Consider the following 16,761-nt stretch of genomic DNA (forward strand, 5'->3'; position numbering starts at 1 on the left):
GATAGCTGCATGAGTAACCTCTCCAGAAGCATCCATCAACGCCTGCCTCTGACCCCAAGCTCTGCCTCCGCTCTAGACTCTGGGAGGCATGGGAGGACTGAATGGAGGAGGCAGCGGTCTCTGAACCCAGTGTCGAGGCAGCAGTCATATGCCATCCAACCCCCCTACCCTGCCCTCCAGACACTCACAGGGATCCCCAGTGAGTATGGTGGGGGGAGGAAGGAGCAGGGTGGGCAGAGAAGGAAGGAGATGCACTCGGAGGCAGAAAGTCTTAGCCATAAAACCCATCAGGGCCAGGGTAATTGGGATGAAATGTTACTGGGGTTATATGCCATTACAGCTCTAAACAGGGCTGGAGCAAGTGCAGGGCCAGTGCAGTTACAAAGGCTATAAAAGGCAGTTACAAAAGGTTATAAATTAGTCCTGGTATCAGCAGCCAGAGACAAGGGCTACAGCCCAGACAGCTTGCAAATCTCCTGGGGGCAACCTCTGGGAGATCTGCAGGGGAGCGGGGTGGCTGGGCAGGAGTTCGGCGACAGGGCTGTGGAAATGAGTGGGAGGGGAGGTTTTATCTTAGGTTCTGGATCCCAGGTGCTTCTGGAGCCAATTACTCCCAGAGGAAGGTGGGTCAGCACTGCTCTGCGGGCCAGTCCCACTCTCCCAACCCACTCCAGTCCTGCACCCTGCTATTTGCAGAAGCTAACAAGGGGCGTGTCATTTAGCCAAACCCACTTGTCAGCCCCGCTCTCACCCCCCTCCATTGAGAAAAGCAGGGCTGGTCTTCTCTCTAGAGCCTGACTGACACAGACTAGGCGAGCACTCTACCCCATGGGGCTGGGGGGGCTGCAGGGGGTTTTCTGGGAATGTACAGATCAGAACCCCCTGGAATGCTGTGAAAAAGAAAGATCACCCCACAACAGCTACTGCAGCCCTCAGCGAGGCAAAGAACAGCCCGCAGCCAGTCTGGGCAGCCATTCCCCGCAGCCGGGCCACCAGCTCTTGCTTTGTGCCTGAAGCCAGCGAGACATGGCTGCAACTTGGTAGGCATTGTTCCCATGCAGGTGCTGCACATCCCTGGCCTCAGGCCACAGCATGGTGGGTTGTGGGCCCCAAGGATTATTTTGGGTTCCATCGAGTTCCTGCAGGACAGGCTCAGAGGGCCCAGACTCAGCCCTGCATTTGCAGGGTCATCATGGAGATACGGCAGCAGGAGACGATGGGGGCTGCACCAGGGGCAGCTGCAGGAGGCTGAAACGCAGGCTGGATTCGCAGGATGAAAAAAGTCTTGGGGAGTCAAGCTCCGGCTTCAGGCAGAGACCAGCCAACCTCGACAACAGGATCACTGACTCCCTGGGATGGAACACCCCTAAAACATGGCTGCGGATCCCAAGGTCCCAGCTTAGCCCTGTTCATAGCAACACCAAGGAGAGGGCTGCACAAAGCCCGGGCAATTGCCCCACTGCTCTATCAGCAGCTCTAAGTGCGGCGGAGAAGAGCAAAGTCTCAAGGCCAGGCCTGGGAATTCCACGGGAACAGGGAGCTGCTTCGAGAGATGGTGGCCCATGTGTCACAGAAGGCTCTAACCTCACGTCCAAGTGCAATGAACCCCTCTCAAGGCTCTGGCAGCACCGTGACCTGCTGAGCCCCTTTCTTCTGGTTTATCAGGATGTCCCCAGGACTGGATGTGTTTGTAATTCATAGTGACACATCATCTCCCTTTCCCCATATAGGCTGTCTGCATGATGCACGTACCTCCCCAGCGCACGCAGTCCTTCACTGCAGGTGAGCCCAGAGCCAGCCAGCACCTCCTGTGTCATGGCCCTTGTGCATTCAGTGACTCACCGGCTAACTTCCTCTTTCAGAGAAGCATCCCCTCCCCCCACTCCATTCGATTCACCAGGAATTTGGCTTGAGGGAGATTTTTCTCATTTTACCTTCACGCAGCAGCTGTTGCTTTGGATGCGTGGGGGGAAAGATGCAAAAATAGCCCAAACCCGTGACTGGTTAGCATGAGCTGTCGGCTGGGATGTTTCTATCTATAGCCTGCCATTTCCTGCCCACTGGTGGGTTTCAGAAGTGGGTAGAGAGGCAGTTGAAGGCAGGATCTATGGGAAAATAGGCCCATGGACGTGCAGGAAATTTCTTCCTGAGTCCCAGGAAGTCCAGGGCCATTTATGCCCTAAAGCAGGGATGTTTATATCCCTTTTACATGACAATCATCTCTCAGGTAACTGCAGATATTCTTAATACACATATCAATGCATAATCTGCTTCTGAAGCCTCTGGAACTCATTGCTATCCTATAGCAGCGAGTTCCATGGGTGAACTGTGCACACACATCCCTCTTTTCTAAGCATTAAAATTTCTTTTCATCATTGTAAGTGTCCCTCCTGCATAATGCAGAGCTGCCATCTGTGCTGAGAGCTGCAACATGATCCCACACTCAGAAACTAGACAGCCAGCCTGAACTTTGGCTGTGGCATTCTGCATACCTCCCATAACCACTCGCCCCCCCAGGTCACGGAGTATATAGCTGGGCATTAGCTCATGATAACCGCTGGAGCGTAGCAGACAAGCATTCAGACCGCAAGCAGGATGACCCTAGTTTGTCATAAACACAGTTGGCTAAATCCCACCTAAGTAACCTCCCTGACTTCAGTAGGGTTGCGGGGTTGGAACCAAGAGCAGATCACGGCTGAGGGACATAGAGAGTGCTAGGATTAAGGGACAGTGAGGGACAGCCAACCCTGGGCATTTGTTTTTTTCTTGTGGCGCATTTCAAAAGGTGCAGGAAAGGCCTTTATGAGCTCTTTGTGGGATGCAGCAGGTGGATGGAGCGACAGCGATCAATCATTCCTCCCAAGGCAGAGAAAGGCCCTTTAATTGGATAAGGGGTGTACGCATTAGCTGGGGGGTGGAGGACTGAGCGAGGTGGATGGTTTCTCTCTAATGGGGTCAGAGGGATGCATTTTGTAATTAAATCTGGACACTCCCCATGCTACCTCCAGAAAAGAGACAAAGGAAGAGCAAGCTGCTCAGACAGCTTCTCCCGCATCTCAGCCCCAGCCACTCCTGGGCAGCTCCCCCACTGTTTAAACTTTTGCAGCAGCTAATTGTCCTGCATCAGACTGGTAAAGCAGCCAGAGCGGGCTTTGCGCAGGGAAGCGATTTACATGCATATTTCCCCCAAGTGCTCCCCCCCATACCTCTATAGGGAGAAAGGAAAAACCACCACCTAGATTGGTTCCTCTCCCCAAATCAACCCCTTCTGCTGAGACATTGTTATTTTTAAACCATTGGAAGGTGAAGGAATAACCTTCCCGAGGGGCAGGTACCAGTGAACTGCGTCATTTTCTCTGCTCACCGGGGGCCCTGCTGATTTCATTGCCGTCTGAGTGGGCAGTGGGTGATCTAAGCGGGCGCTTGCCTGGGAAGGGGAACAGGGAATGGCAAACCACGGATAGATACACGCAGACACATGCTCTGCTCCAGCCCCAAACCAGAGAAACGCTCCTGGGGTGAGAAACGGATCATTTCTGCACAAAGCACACGGCAATAGGCAGCGTTGGGGGCTTATGCTGCACAGAGATTTCATTCAGCCTGGATCCAGCTTGACTCTCAAGTGATTAACAGCCACAGCCACCTGCTCTGCAGCCGATTCCAACTCCTTTCAATTCAGTTAGCATAGCAAGCCACCCAGGATGGGGAAACTGAGGCCCAGGGGAAGCAAAGCAACAAAATCAGGAACAGAACCCAAGAGTTCTAACTCCTAATGCTTATTCTACCTGTAGGCAATGCTCCTATTGACTCACTCTTTCCAAGAGCAACCTCCCGTGTTCAGCCTATCCCCGCTGAGCTCAGTCCACCATTAGCAGCCCCTCTGCACTTTCTACAGGAGGAAGCACTATACCTGGATTACAGGGAAAGCCTCAGTACTTTTAGGAACAATCTGAACACTTTGCTGTGTCCCCATGACAGGCAGGAGATTCCATCCCATGGGGATGAGGGTAACCTTTCTAATCAGGAATATAACTTGCTGAAAAACTCTTGGACCACAGGGAAGCAAGGTGCTCCTTAGGATCCACAGTGGTTCGGTGTTGAGAGCACTGGGCTGGGAATCTAGACTCCTGGGTTCCATCCCCAGCTCTGTCAGTGACTCACTGCATGAAGCTGGGCAAGTCACATGCCTGTGCTCTGCCTCATATCCCCCTCTGTAAAACAAGGAGGCTTCTGCTACCTCGCTGTGGGGGTTGGGAGGTTAAGGGCACTCCGTGTCTGCAAAGCATGCTGCAAGCTCCAGGTGCAGGGGGTTAGAGGAATGCCTGGGCATCTCTCTTCACTGGACCCCTTTGTTCCTAGAGCTACTGTGGTGCCATCCCATGGGGTCAGCAGTCACAAGACCTAACACCTCACCCCACGCCAACTAGAGTTACAGACTCCAACAGCAGCACAGTGGGGCTGCAGTCTACCCACAGGCCTGCCTGGAAGGGGCAGCCACCAGGCACCCCCTCCTTCATCACCATGGCCGGCAAAAAGGGCAGATTCTGGTGGGATGCCAGTGATTCAGGTCCCATTGCCTGCTGGGGTGGCATGGGATGAGATGGGGCTGCCCTGCAACAGATCAAGGACTTGGGAGTGGAGGAGACATGCTGGAACTGGGTGGAAACGTCTGCCTGACTGGGGTGGGGAGCATACGGGGGGAGGGTCACTTGCTCTGTGTCCCCATAACCCTGCCCCTGCCAGCTAGTTCTGAGCCCTCCTGCACCTCCCCACTCCTGACTTCGAGGTTCTCCTTCACAGAGCCCCCCCCGCTCACCGCAAGGCCCTTTGTGCTTCACTTTGATCTCCTTCCTGAGGACGCAGGCCATGGCGTCCAGCTCGCAGGGATTGCCGTAGGTGCGGTTGTCACTGCCGCACACGGGGTCGTAGCGGCTGAGGCACACCTGCTGGCACTCGCACACAGCCTCCCGGTTCTTCACCACGCAGGTGGCCCCGAAGGTGCACTCCACGCTCAGGCACGGGCTGGGTATGCCCAGGTCTGGGTGGGGGCAGAAGAGAAAAAGCAACACATCAGCCACTCCCCATCCGGCAGGGAGCAGGCAAAGAACAACGCCCGTGCGCCAGCCCCCACCGGGACCATGCGGACCCTGGGCGGACAAAGTTATGGTGGTGTCACAAATACACAGTGCTCCTGTCTCCCCCCCTTGAGATCGCATGCCACCCTGGGAGCCCAGGTCTGGAGTCTGTCCTGTAGAGCAGCAGAACACTCTCCTCTCAGGACAGGGCCCTGGTCGACCTCAACTCTCCCTCAGTTATAGCCACTGTGCAGATCACAACAGGACAAGGGGACGGGGATCCCAGAGGCTCAGAGTGGGACCATAACAGTCCGAAAGTCAGGGCGGAGCAAAATCCATCCTGCTAAAAGCCTTATACCTTCAAGTGAAACACATCCCTCGCACCAGTACGTGTACACACACACACACACACACACACCCCCAACCCTCGCACCAGCACACACACACACACACAGAGCCCATCCCTTGCACCAGCACACACCCACACACCAACCCTCACACCAGCACACACCCACACAGCCCATCCTCCACACCAACACACACAGATACACTCACTATCCCTCACTCCAAAACACACACACACACCCTCCCTCACACAAACATGCACACACACAGATCCTATCCCTCACACCAACACCGTCCCTCCAGTGACTGTATGTAGCAAGATCTAGCTTGCAACGGCACCAATACCTGCATTAAGCTCTGATACACTGCGCTCCATCCTCATCCCATCTACTTCTTATTCTCACCCCCGTCCTTGGGTGTGGTGGGAACCAGGGAGAGAGGATCACCCTCACTCCTCCTTGGACAGGTCGCTGCAGAGCTGCACTAGCCCAGGTTAAAATGCCAGAAACACGTGCAGCAGGAGGCCTGGGGCAGGCCAAACTGACTCACCCTAGTGGGTGCTGAGGCTTTCCTGGAGCATTGTCAGCCAATGCAGAGTGTGAAGGGCATCCCTCTGGACACTGCCCAATGAGCAGGGCAGGAAGAGAGGCCCAGACATCTCTCACCAGTCTGCAGGATCTCCAGGCAGCTGCATGTCGTGCTGCAAGTGGAGATGGGGTGCCAAGCCCATTCAATTGCAGAGAGCACCGAGCCCGATTATTCTTTCGCCTGTGCGTCTTTGTACCAGGGTAACTCACTGGCTCTGCTGGAGTCACTCCTGGTTTGCACCAATGGCGGAAGCAAATCGGGCCCAGCATCCCTATTCTACTGCAGACACACAGTCGCCTGCCCCCGGGACTTTTCTATTTAGATTTTTGTTAAGGGAAGATCTGCAGTGCAGAAATCCACAATCGTAACCCCATGGGCAGGCAGTGGGACAAACAGCAGGCTGCATTTCCTTCACTGCCCGGAAGAGCTGGTGCTCTGGTTTAGGCTGCTTACAGGCCAGGCCAGGCAGCTAAAGGCAGGACTGTGCAAACTGCTGAGGAAGAGCCAGCAGTCCAGCCAAGGGGGAGCTCCATGATACTCAAACAACCGCCCTGGGCAGCGAGGGGAGGGGAAAGAGAAGAAAGAAACTTGGTGTGAAACCCTGAAAAGGAAATGTTGACGACAAGCCAGCAGGGAAACGCAAGGCAGCAAAAGCCAGATGGATGCAACAGGGCACGCGCCGAGACAGACCAAGCAAAACAAACACACTGCGAGAACAGCACAGCCCCAGACCAGTGCAGGGTGTGAAAGGCAAACTCCGCATGGACAGCTGGGATAGGTTCCACCCAGAGACAGCCTGCTGGAGCCCCCCTTCCTGACTGATGGGAAATCGAACCCTGGGGCGCCTCTGTACAAAGCCGGGGGGTGTCAATGGTTCAGAGTGACAAGACCAGGCGTGTGCCTTTCAGTGCATGGGCCCCCGCTGCTGCATGCTTCCCACCAGCACCATGGAGAGATCCTGCCTATCAAGAAGCCAAGCTTGCCCCAGGCAGATGCTCCTGGCTCAAGCAGTGGAGAAGGAGCAGGAATGGAGGAGTCCCTGCCATGGGACTCAATGAGAGAGGGTCCCCACGTCTGGGGTGTCACTCAGTTCCAGGCCTGCAATGGAGACAACTGCCAAGTGGGGTCTGGATTGAAGGATTGGGCCACAGGAGTCAGCCAAGGCTTCTCTCTCTCTCATCTCTAATACTCACTCGCCCCTCAACCCACCCCCCTTCCAATTCTTCCTGCAGCCAGATGGTTTCCAAGTTTTTCCCATGTGGTGCCGGTGCCTCTCTGCAGCACCAGTGGGCCTGCTGGCATCTCTTGCTTTGGTTTTCTTGTTTTTAAAGACATGCTTCCCATAACTGTGCCCTGGAGTCATGCAGGGGCAGCACACTGACATGGGAAAACGGCCTCTGCCCGGCACAATGAGGCTAAATGGGGAGCGGCTGGGTGGGAGGATCTCAGGCCTGCAGCAGAGAGACACATCCGCTCTGACATTTCTCAGCCCTTGAGCAATTCAGAGCTGCAGCGATGCAGCAAACGAGGTTCCCCTGGCAGTTTGATCCTCAGGCTGACAGCTTTTCCCCCCCCCGGACCTCCACTGAAGTCAATAGGTGTTTTTCCATTGGTTTCAATGGGAGCAGAAGCAGGCACTTCCATAGCACCTTCCATCCAAGGACCTTGGAGTGTGCTAACAATCAATAGGCAATTTTGACTCCAACCCCCGCCCCCCCAACCACCACCACCACCATTGAGAGTCCTCTTCTCCAATTTACAGATGGGGCCATATCTCAAGGGACCATATTGTCAATCACGTGACTCTGCATTTTGCAGAAACCTGGCCACCCACTGTGGTGCCCAGAGGGGAGCTGAGCTCTTTTGAAAATCTATCAAGTGGAAGAGGAGTAAATGGCTCCTGGGACACCTGCCTCTGAGTCTGCTGCTCTGATCAACTGCACTCCCTGCCTGTGTTTGCAACATCCAAGAAGTTTCGACGCATCCTCCTGCCAGCAGGCTGGGCTGCCATCTACCGAGGCACTATGTTGGTGTATTCCCAGGGAGAAACCCAAGACAGGAGAAGGCTCCTTCGCCAGACTGAAGGAGGATTTAAAAATTGGCACGTTGCAACGTGCATCTGGAGGGAGGCGGGGAGTTTTCATGTTCAGGGCGACACCATGCAGCACACTCACTCCTTTCCATGCCCTGGACTGCTTGGCACGTACACGCACGCACACACAAACGCACGCTAAGGAGGGGGATGGGGGAAAGCATGACAATCTCGGGCAGCCAGGAGTCCATGACCATGCCTGAGCAGGACAAACAGAAAAATCAACCAGGAGCAGCCCAAATTGACTCATCGGCCGGGAAGAGGCACCCAGGTGACTTGAGAAAGGGAACGGGGTTCTCAGCTCACACGGACAGTCAAGCAAAACAGCAGCTGCCCACAACAGAGCCTGCAGTTGTGTGGCCACCCTCCCAGTCCCCGTCCATTTCAGAGAACGAGATGCAAACTGGAGCAAGCATTAAAAATCCCCAGTTACACTGCAAGACACTTTCATTCCAGGCAGGAAGTGGGCGGATTGGTAAAAAAATGTGGGAATCTTTCCATCCCAAGGGCTTTTAACTAAGGCCAGGCAGGAGGAGAGTGAGGGGGAGAGGAAGAGAGAGATCGACATCTTAGGGAATGCCTTTGGCTAAAGAGAAGGGTAGGAAGGCAGACCTCTGAGCAGAGACATCCCGGTTGGGAGCAGTAGGGTGCTGTGCGGATGCACGTCCTTTCTCCAAACAGGCAATGCTGTAAAACACAAGACAGAGAGAAGGGAAGAGAGAGAGAGAGAGAAAGAAAGAAAGAAAGAAAAAGAAAAGGAGGAGGAAAACAGACAGACACACACAACTACAGAGACCTTTCCTCTGCCCCCATCAAACCCTGCCTCTCCCAAATTCCTAACCCCCTCATCCCACCTCCCCTCACCTAGAGGTGGCTTTCAGCTCCTACCGCCCTTGTTTGAAAGCAGAAAGGAACTTAAAAAAATAATCCATGATGGACAGACTGGGCTATTTTGCCTGGCTTTGTTTCCTTTCCCGGCTGCTTGAGAAGCAGGAGCAGCGGGGCTGAGAGTTCATTAGGCAGGTATCTGTGAAAGATTAAAGCATCGTGTTGTCATGTTAATAGGCTGCCTTTCATTTCCTTCCCCTCCATAGGCTCTAGTTATGCTAAATCTTCTTCACTAGATGCTGGCCATCAGTGGCAATCTTCCTCCAGAAGCTTGAGAGTTTGACGACTGGATCCATACTCCCTAAATCCCCCACTTTGGGCTGGTACCACTCGGTGGCTTCTGCCTTGCTGTAAAAGGAGATGCCTCAAGATTTCTGCAGGGAGGTTCCTATTCCCTGCCCCGACCAGGGCCTTCCCAGGAGAAGGGACACGCTAGATCCCTGGGGCCTCTCCCTTGCTCCCTATAGTGGAGACAGGAGGGAACGTCAGGGATTGTAATAGGGATATACTGGTGGGTGGGGGTACATGGAGGTATTTCCTTAGTACCTCTGTCTCTGCAGAGCAGGTCCAGCACAGACAGCGCGTAGCTGGCTTCGCCCACACTTCCCCAATGCGCCTCCACCCTGACCAGGCGAGACCCCATCTCTATGTCCCTGCAGTGTCCCACACTGCGGAGAAGAGGCAGGACTCGGGCAGAATGAAGCTACAGGAGATTCTTTATAGAGGCTGCTGGACAGAGAGCCTGGATCTCTAGCTCCCTTCTGGAGCAGAACTGGGCTGTCACATGGACTGAAATTTCCAGGTCTTGGCTGATCAAGCATCCATCTCTGCTTCAGTTCTCAAGCTTAGTGTCGCCTCACGTCTCCTTAAGCCCTGGCCTGCACTACAGCCTCCATGGACAGACTGCCAGAAAGGAGAAGTTCATGCCAGCGAGCGTGCTTTTGTGCTGGGGACAGGTACCTAGCAAAGACTGCACTGAGATCGCTACCTTATTCTACACGGGTCACGTCTGGTCTGGTGCTGGGTTTGAACTGGTGACCTGGAGGCGGAAGTCTTCACATTGCACAGGGCAGGCATCAGCTGAGGGAAGGAGCGGGCTGACGAGGAAGGAGAAGGCCTATGGCATGGTGATTTGCTAGGAGGCAGAACTGAGCTGTCACATGGACTGAGATCTCCAAGTCTTGGCTGAGCAAGCATCAAACTCTGCTTCAGTTCTCGCCCTAGATTTTATTTACTTTCCATCCCATGAGCACACGCTCTTGAAAGGAACAGTGTGTGGGCCTGCTCTCCTGCCTGGTTGCATGGCCTGCAGGGAGAGGAGGAAAGGCAAAGCCATCAAATGAAGGAGAATCAAAACAGGAGGAGGAGAGATGCTTCCCTATATGGGACAGGGCAGGGTCAAGACAAGAATTGCAGAATCTGCCAAACGTTTGTTTCCAGGAGCCAGCAAGGAACAGACATGCCAAGATGACATGTTGCCAGATCCTGCTCTCACTGATTGTGGTGTAAATCTGGAATGATTCCACTGAAGCTAGCAGAGCTGCTCCAGATTTACACCCTAACAGAGACATAGGGCTGGATTTTCAGAAGGGCTGAGATATTAGGGTTTGATTCCAAGCCCACTGGAATCAATGGAAAGACTTCAACTCTCTTCAATGGGCTTTGGAACCCAAGGAACGGAACTTGAGAAGCAGCCCAATGGGGGAAGGAAGGAATATAGCTTGGGAAAGGAAAACAAAGTCTAAGGCTGCTGACTATCACTATTTTATTGCAAGTCTTGCAGTAGTTGCTGTCTTACTTAAAGCCCCAGCTCCTGGAATCCTGTGAATATGTGAGACACTATTCATTCACTCGAAAAAGAAAAGCAAGTTTCTAGCTTTTGTGGTTGCAAAGAAAAACTTGAAAAAGTGACTCCTAATGGTTCAACAACCAGAAAAGCCCCCCAGGCATAGATTTAAAAAGATATCCCATGATTCTATTATGCCAATCTGATGATTGACAAATGATTTTTAAGTTGCCAGGGTTGGTAATATTGAGACTCTGACACCAGGAGCACAAAGCCAGCCAAACAGTCCCAAAAAAGTGGGGTTCATCTAAGAATCTTCTCAGAAGGTTTGATACGATACAAGAGCAGTTTGAAGATACACCTGTATTTTTCCTATAATAAATTAAAGCCAACCTGAAATCAGCAATTCTTCCAATTGATGCCAGTCAGTGGACTGAGTGTGGTTAGCCCATCCAGTTTCCTGGGCAACAGCTGGATTTTGTAACCGGTGGCTTCCACAGCCATAGAAACCCAGGCCCCCATCCTATCCCACAACCCAGATCTCTTAAAACAGCCTTCATCAGAAGGTCCAAAGACTCCCCCAGCTCCTACCCAGAGACGAGACAGACACAGACGAGACCATCAGAGAGGAGCAGCACTGGGGAGAGTTCCTTATGGCGGGCACCTGGAACTGAGAAAGGCTGGAAAGCATGGCAGGGGCAGAAATGAAAGGGACTTGGGAGACTGGCACTACCCCAGGAGGCGGGATGGGCAATGACAGCTGCTTCCGAGTTGGGTGATACAGCACGTGTGCCTGGCAGGAAGCAGGTGGATGGGGGACATGGACCGAACACTCAAGATGCTTTTCGTTATTATTGTTCAAAGCACGTTTTTCCCCTCCGTTACAGGACACATTGGACGCAGACGACACTGGAGCAGAGAGGGAGAGAGAATCGGCAGCGATGGAGAGAGAGTAGAGAGACAGATGGTACTTGGGATCAGGCAAAAGGAAGAAGAAGAGAAGGGGATGGATCTTATCAGCTTGTAGGTCATGAAGGGGAACAGGGGCTGCCTAGTGGCTACAGGGACATGGACACGACTTACCCCTGGCGCAGGAACAGCATGGCTCCTCCTCTGCCCTGTTATGTGTGAAAGCAGGAAGGGGCGTGGGGCATTTTCCTGCTGGGGGTGAGTAGCAAAGATGGTGGGGGGAGATGCATGGGGACAAACGGGACCGCTGCAGTGCTGCTTACCACAAGGGCCCTCATGCTTCACAGGGATGGCTGCTTTCTGCTGGCACTCCGCCTTCTGGCGCTCGCAGTCGTTGCTATAGGTCCGGCTGTCCCTGGCACAGACAGGCCGGTAGGCACCGTCGCAGGTGATGCGGTCGCAGGAGCAGCGGGTGGTGCCGCGGCGGTTGAGGCACACGGCGTTGAACTTGCACTCGGCCTGGCACTTGTCTGGAATGGAAAGAGGGAAGCACCACTTACACCCTGCGGCTGGGACGCAGGAATCGGGCTAGCTGGCGTTGAGCTGCTAGCAGGGCACCCAACTTGGAGGAGTGCAGCAATGGGAGGGGGCCCTGGTGCCAAGGGGACCCTGGTGCCAAGGGGACCCCGGGGAGGAATAGGCTGAGGACCACGGATCTAACGCATGCTATAAGGAAGAGAACTGGGAAGAGGGGACCACAAGCCTATGGAAAAGCTCAGGCTGCCCGGTTGTTTGCTGGCTCCACTCTAAGGTGGCTTCTGATCCCCAGAGCTACTCCCAGGAGCCCTGCGGAAGAACCAGCTGGGGGAATTCAGAGAGCCTGGGGCCTCTGTTCGATTTTATCTGAGCCGCCCAAGCTCAGAGGCGTTCAGGGCAATACTCCTGGGTACAGCCTAGCTCCCGTTGATGGACGGATGTGCAGATTCGGAAGAAATAGTCCCGTCCCTGCCCTCCAGAATTATTGAGTCTTCTCCTCCACTCCTAGTGCCAGGGCCACCAGAACACCGAATTTCCTACCCAGTCTGGGCCCACTCGGCCCCTGCTCTAGCAGTGACCAACACTGGATTCTTCGCAGGGTCAGTGGAGCCAGATAACAAAGGTGGGGATAGGCTGAGAAGGGGCAGCTTCCCTGTCCAAATCCAGCAGGTTTAGCTGGGGCAGGGGAGTGTCTCATTCCCCTAGGCAGCACCTGCTGGTGGCGCACCCCAGGGGAGGAAACAGGCATCCTGTAACCCAAGCTCCCTGCTGTCAGGCACGTCGCTGAGAGGTACTTACCCTGAGGCTGGCAGTGCCCCGAACGCACCTTCTGGATCTCCAGCCCCCGGATGGCGCCTGACCGCCCCATGACGCACTCGTTATCATAGGTCACCCCGTCATCGCCACACACCGGGTCCCTCTTCGGAGGGCAGTTTTCAGGCCGGGAGAGCAGGTCTGCTCTGCGAGTGCGGGGGTTTACCCGGCATACCCGGTTCATGTCATTGAGAGTGCTCCTGCAAGGGTCTGCACACACAATGGAAGGCAAAGGAAAGGGGGACTCTCAGACCGGCACAGTCATCTCCAGGGGCAGTCCACGCCCAGCAGGGTCAGGCCTTTCTAAGCCTGGCCCCACCACCAGTCAAGCTCTTAGCTGCACTGGTGCTCCCTTCTCTCTTGGTTTCTGCAAGGCTCTGTTGAAGTAAGATCCAGCCTCCAGACGGAGAAAGCCTGGGGATTCATGGTGACAAGAAAGCTTTGCTGACAAATTCAGGGGCTGAGGGTTTGGCCCAGACAGTCACTGGCCCAGTCACTCATGGCCAGGAATATGTGCAGAAGCAAGTGAGACTTGAGTAGCACCAAGGTGAGCAAGGATGGTCTAACCCTCCCCCAGACAGCCCTGACAATGCATCTGAACCCTGGCCTGCAGCGCTCTTTAAACAGCAAGGGTTGGCAACCCTCCAGGATTGTCCTGGGCTCTCCAGAAATTAGATGATGTCTCGTGGTGGAACCTCCAGGATCATGTCCAACCAAAATTGGTGACTCTGCTGGTGCCCCTTGATCCACACCTGGCTGTAGAGCCTGTTGACACCCCAGCCAGCTGTGCCCACTGGTATTCAAGCTCTGTGGGCAGATGGCCACTAAGACAAGGCTGAGATCAAACTTATTTCAACTGAGAGAGGAGCTTTGGGAGCTCAAGGCTCAATCTCCCAACCCCTTGCCCTCAACACACCACAGGTTGGGAGAGCTGCTTGTCTGTCAGAGCCCCAGCCTTCTTGGGGAGAAGTCTTCTATCCTTTCAGCCAAGGCAGACAGGACTCCCTCTAGAGCCAGGCCAACATAGTTCCTTAATATGCCCATGGGTCCTCTCCCGGGCAACACACACCACAGAATCACACTGGAAGGGACCTGGAGACCGCATGCATCCAGCCTCCCAGCTGAGGTCAGTTTGACCATCCCTGGTGGTGTTGTCTGTCTGACCTGTTCCTGAGGTGCTTTGAGCTGCCGGGGGCACTCGCTCCCCAGGGGCCTGCTCAGTTTTACAACTTTCTCATCTGCTCCCTGCCCTGGGCAGCTGGGTTGGGAAATCCAGGCCTTTGAGGGAAGATCCCTGAGGACAGGCAACGTGCTACCTTCCCCCTGACATAATCTGGGCTTATCCGGATCACCTTCACCGCTGATCCGTGCTCACATTAGCATACTAAATACACGGGCAAAACAGGCGCCATCCCTGTGCTAATCCTGTCTCAAGTCTTGGGCTTTTTAGTTCCCCTCCCCAGAGCTGGCCCAATACAGAGCTGCAGCTCTGCTCTTTGCTTGCTCCATTTTAGTCAGCACAGAGACTAAGCAGGAGCCAGGGCTATTTGGTCCCCTCCAGCCTGTTCCCCACCAGGATCATCCCCCACAACGACAGTTTTCAGACCATGCCCCAAAGACCACAGAGCACTGACTGGGGATCTGTAAGGAGCTGGCTGGTCCCATGGTGCTGGCTTCTCCTCCGGCTTCTTTTCCAGATCCTAACTCCCCCCTCTCCTCTAGGGCTGGAGCCAAAGCTCATCTGTGTCAGTGGAAGGACTCCATGGGCTTTGGATCAGGGCCCTGATTTTGCTTTTCTGGGTAAGAGATCATGGTAGCTGCCGCTGGCATGCCAGGGGGTTGTGCACAGGAAGGGAGGTGGGGCTCCCACAACGGTGACTAGGGGTTCGTCTACACAGCAAAAAAAAAAAAAAAAAAAAAAAAGACCCACAGCAGTGAGTCTCGGAGCCCGGGTCAACTGACGGGGGCTGCTGCTGCAGGGCTACAAATAGCGGCATAGACGCTTGGGCTTGGGCTGCAATCCAGGGTCTGAACTTGGCGAGGGGTGGAGGGTGTCTACACTGATCAGTTCAGCCCTGTCGCGTGAGCCCCACAAGCTGACCCGAGCTCTGAGACTCGCTGCCGCTGGATTTTTTAGCTGGGTGGACTAACGCTAGCACTGCAGGCAGGGGAACAAGACCCCTCTGTTCAGGTGTGGCTCACGTGATGAAAAGGTTTGCGAATACCCTGCTTCCCCTGGGCCAAAATGGCCTCCTGCTTGGACACTGGTTTCACCGCTCAGCAGCTTTCGCCATTAGGAATCGGTTCCCGGTGCTCAGCCTGAACGCTTACTTCGCTCAACTGCATCGTGTTACTTCTCACCCACCCTGAATTGCCTGGGTGTTTACACACCTTGAAGCACCTGCAGACAGGTCTGCTCCTTCAGGGCTCAAGTCTGCCAGGGGCTGAATGCCAGGGAACTGGCGGGGTCCGAAGTCAATCATGACCTTGCAGCACTGGCTCCTAGCTCTTCTTTTTCCTCCTCTGCCAGACCCTCCAGCCCTTTAATCGCGCGTGTTGATCTTCTCTGAATCCCCTTCCATTTCGCAAGCTCCTCCTAACGCTCAGCTGTCCAGAACCGAACACAGCTTCTAGGTGCTGTCTGGAGAGTGCTCCCTGGCCCCTCCGAGCTCCCAGACACACACGCACCTTGCCCCCGCTTGGGGTGATTTTGTGACATCATGGCAACTTGGTGGACTGCAAAAATGAACAGGTCTCCTGGTGTCTAGCTTCCCCCCGCCCCAATTACAGACGGGGTACCTGGCACGTGTCCTTAGCACCCCAGTGCTTTTCCTAATTAATACGGTCACTTTTAATTACAAAGCTCCACAGCAGTAATTGAATACGATGGAAGCTGTTCCGGGCAGTGACAGGGCTAGGCATACTCCCCGGGGATCGGTGTCACGCTGCATGACTGATGGGTTTCTTTCATTATGAGAAGTGGCCTGTTTCTTCAAGGCCTGCGACCTCGGCTGCTAGAGATGTGGTTTGGCACGAGAGGCCTGCAGCCAATCCAGGGCAGGGGAGAGAAGGAGCGTCAGAGGCTGCAGCCGCTTTTCAGATCATTAGCGAGAGGCGTGTGTGGCCAGCCACTAGGGGCTGAAGCTCTGTATGAACTGCTGTGAAGACTGACTCCTTCCCAAGCCAGATGGACGGGCCATGCGAAGGGGAGAAAGAGGAGGTGCTCCAGTATAAACCACTGTCCCAGCTCTTGTACTGGGGAGCCACCAGCCCCTGCTCTAGGGAACCCACTGTCCTGGCTCTGGTCCTCGGGTGCTCCTAGGGAAGCTATAGTCTCAGCTGGAAACGGGCTTCTCCACGTCCGAGCTCACACAGTAGGGAGTGGTTTCCTACTGCCCAGACCCCATTTCCTTAGTATGATGGAAAGCCCCCAGTCAGGTACCCCCTTCTCCCAGCCCCAGTGCCAGGCTGCCCCCCAACAAGCCCTTGGAAAGGAACAGAGGGCTCAGTGGAAATTCAAAGAGGCAGTAACTTCAGGTGACAGGGTGTGGCCAAACAGACTGGACAATGGGTGTGATGGTTTTGCGCAGGGCTTTTCCTGTTCTCCGCTGCTTAGACTAATCTCAGAAGCCCCAAAAGAAAGGACTTGCCCCACGGTGCTTTGGCCTTCACCATGTGGTGGCCTGATTCCCTCTCCCAGCATTTCCTAGGGGGTCAGGCCTGAATGC

General features: G+C 54.6%; 1 protein-coding gene across 8 annotated transcripts in view; it reads right to left on the bottom strand.

Moving 5' to 3' along the window:
- The window catches only part of AGRN (agrin), a 221,549-nt gene that overhangs the window by 49,465 nt on the left and 155,323 nt on the right, over nt 1-16,761 (bottom strand). For all 8 annotated transcript variants that reach the window (XM_075060217.1, XM_075060216.1, XM_075060219.1 and 5 more), the window contains 3 exons: nt 13,019-13,243; nt 12,007-12,213; nt 4,817-5,038 (listed from right to left, as the gene is read on the bottom strand). In XM_075060217.1, the coding sequence (XP_074916318.1) occupies nt 4,817-5,038; nt 12,007-12,213; nt 13,019-13,243 (654 nt within the window). The remainder of the gene's footprint in view (nt 1-4,816; nt 5,039-12,006; nt 12,214-13,018; nt 13,244-16,761) is intronic.

This window comes from Chelonoidis abingdonii, chromosome 23 (genome assembly GCF_003597395.2).
Source record: "Chelonoidis abingdonii isolate Lonesome George chromosome 23, CheloAbing_2.0, whole genome shotgun sequence".
NCBI classification, from domain to species: domain Eukaryota; kingdom Metazoa; phylum Chordata; order Testudines; family Testudinidae; genus Chelonoidis; species Chelonoidis abingdonii.